The sequence below is a fragment of the Sinocyclocheilus grahami genome, unplaced genomic scaffold, assembly GCF_001515645.1.
Source record: "Sinocyclocheilus grahami isolate Dianchi unplaced genomic scaffold, SAMN03320097.WGS_v1.1 scaffold10126.1, whole genome shotgun sequence".
Classification (NCBI taxonomy): domain Eukaryota; kingdom Metazoa; phylum Chordata; class Actinopteri; order Cypriniformes; family Cyprinidae; genus Sinocyclocheilus; species Sinocyclocheilus grahami.
In genome coordinates, this window is record NW_015513055.1 from 2,221 (window position 1) to 2,891 (window position 671).

Sequence of the window (671 nt, forward strand, 5' to 3'; positions counted from 1 at the left end):
TTTTCCCTAAATCCTTGTATTTATATAAATAAACGCATGAGGTTAAATGTAAGAATATGAGGTACCAAACAGATCATATGCTTTCTAACCCAGATTATGCCTAAATAACAACAAACACCAGGCATTCCTCTAGATAAGAATAATCTGGTTCCTGGAAACAATAACTTAGCATGACCTAGAGCCTCAAACACACCTTTGATTTTTTTCCCTGCACCCTTAAGTATGCATTAATTATACTATGTTTAACATAATACAACAAAAAGTCCAGGAAGCGCAGGTCCACCTGAGCGGTGGCAGGGTGAGACACCAGCAGAGGGCAGGGCGGGTTAAAAACTAGGCAGCTGCAGTTGTCGTAGTGTTGTTGAGTCCAGATGAGAGCAGAAATCGGTGGTGCCTACACATCCTGGCTTGAAGATTACATGAGGTTAGATGGTCTGGTAGCCCGCATGACTTCTCTTCCTGCCAATAAGGTAGGCCAGGATCACGATGAGCACTAGAACAGCCAATGCAGCACCCACAATAATGGGAATCAACATGTCGTCCTCATCTAGATCACACTCCTCAGCTAGAACAGAGACAGAGCAAGAGGAGAGAAAGGGAGATGGTGGTGAAAAAAACTAAAGAAAAATTGGAACAAATAATTTCTGAAATATGCATGTGTGTGTGTGTGT

General features: G+C 42.3%; 2 protein-coding genes across 2 annotated transcripts in view; one reads left to right on the plus strand and one right to left on the minus strand.

The window, feature by feature from the left end:
• The window catches only part of LOC107578424 (growth hormone-regulated TBC protein 1-A-like), a 2,494-nt gene extending 2,207 nt beyond the window's left edge, over window positions 1-287 (plus strand). Inside the window, exon 3 of the mRNA XM_016264382.1 lies at window positions 264-287. Coding sequence (XP_016119868.1) covers window positions 264-287 — 24 coding nt within the window. The remainder of the gene's footprint in view (window positions 1-263) is intronic.
• The window catches only part of LOC107578425 (lysosome-associated membrane glycoprotein 1-like), a gene marked incomplete at its 5' end in the record, with an annotated part of 3,220 nt that continues 2,555 nt past the window's right edge, over window positions 7-671 (minus strand). Inside the window, one exon of the mRNA XM_016264383.1 lies at window positions 7-617. Coding sequence (XP_016119869.1) covers window positions 426-617 — 192 coding nt within the window. The remainder of the gene's footprint in view (window positions 618-671) is intronic.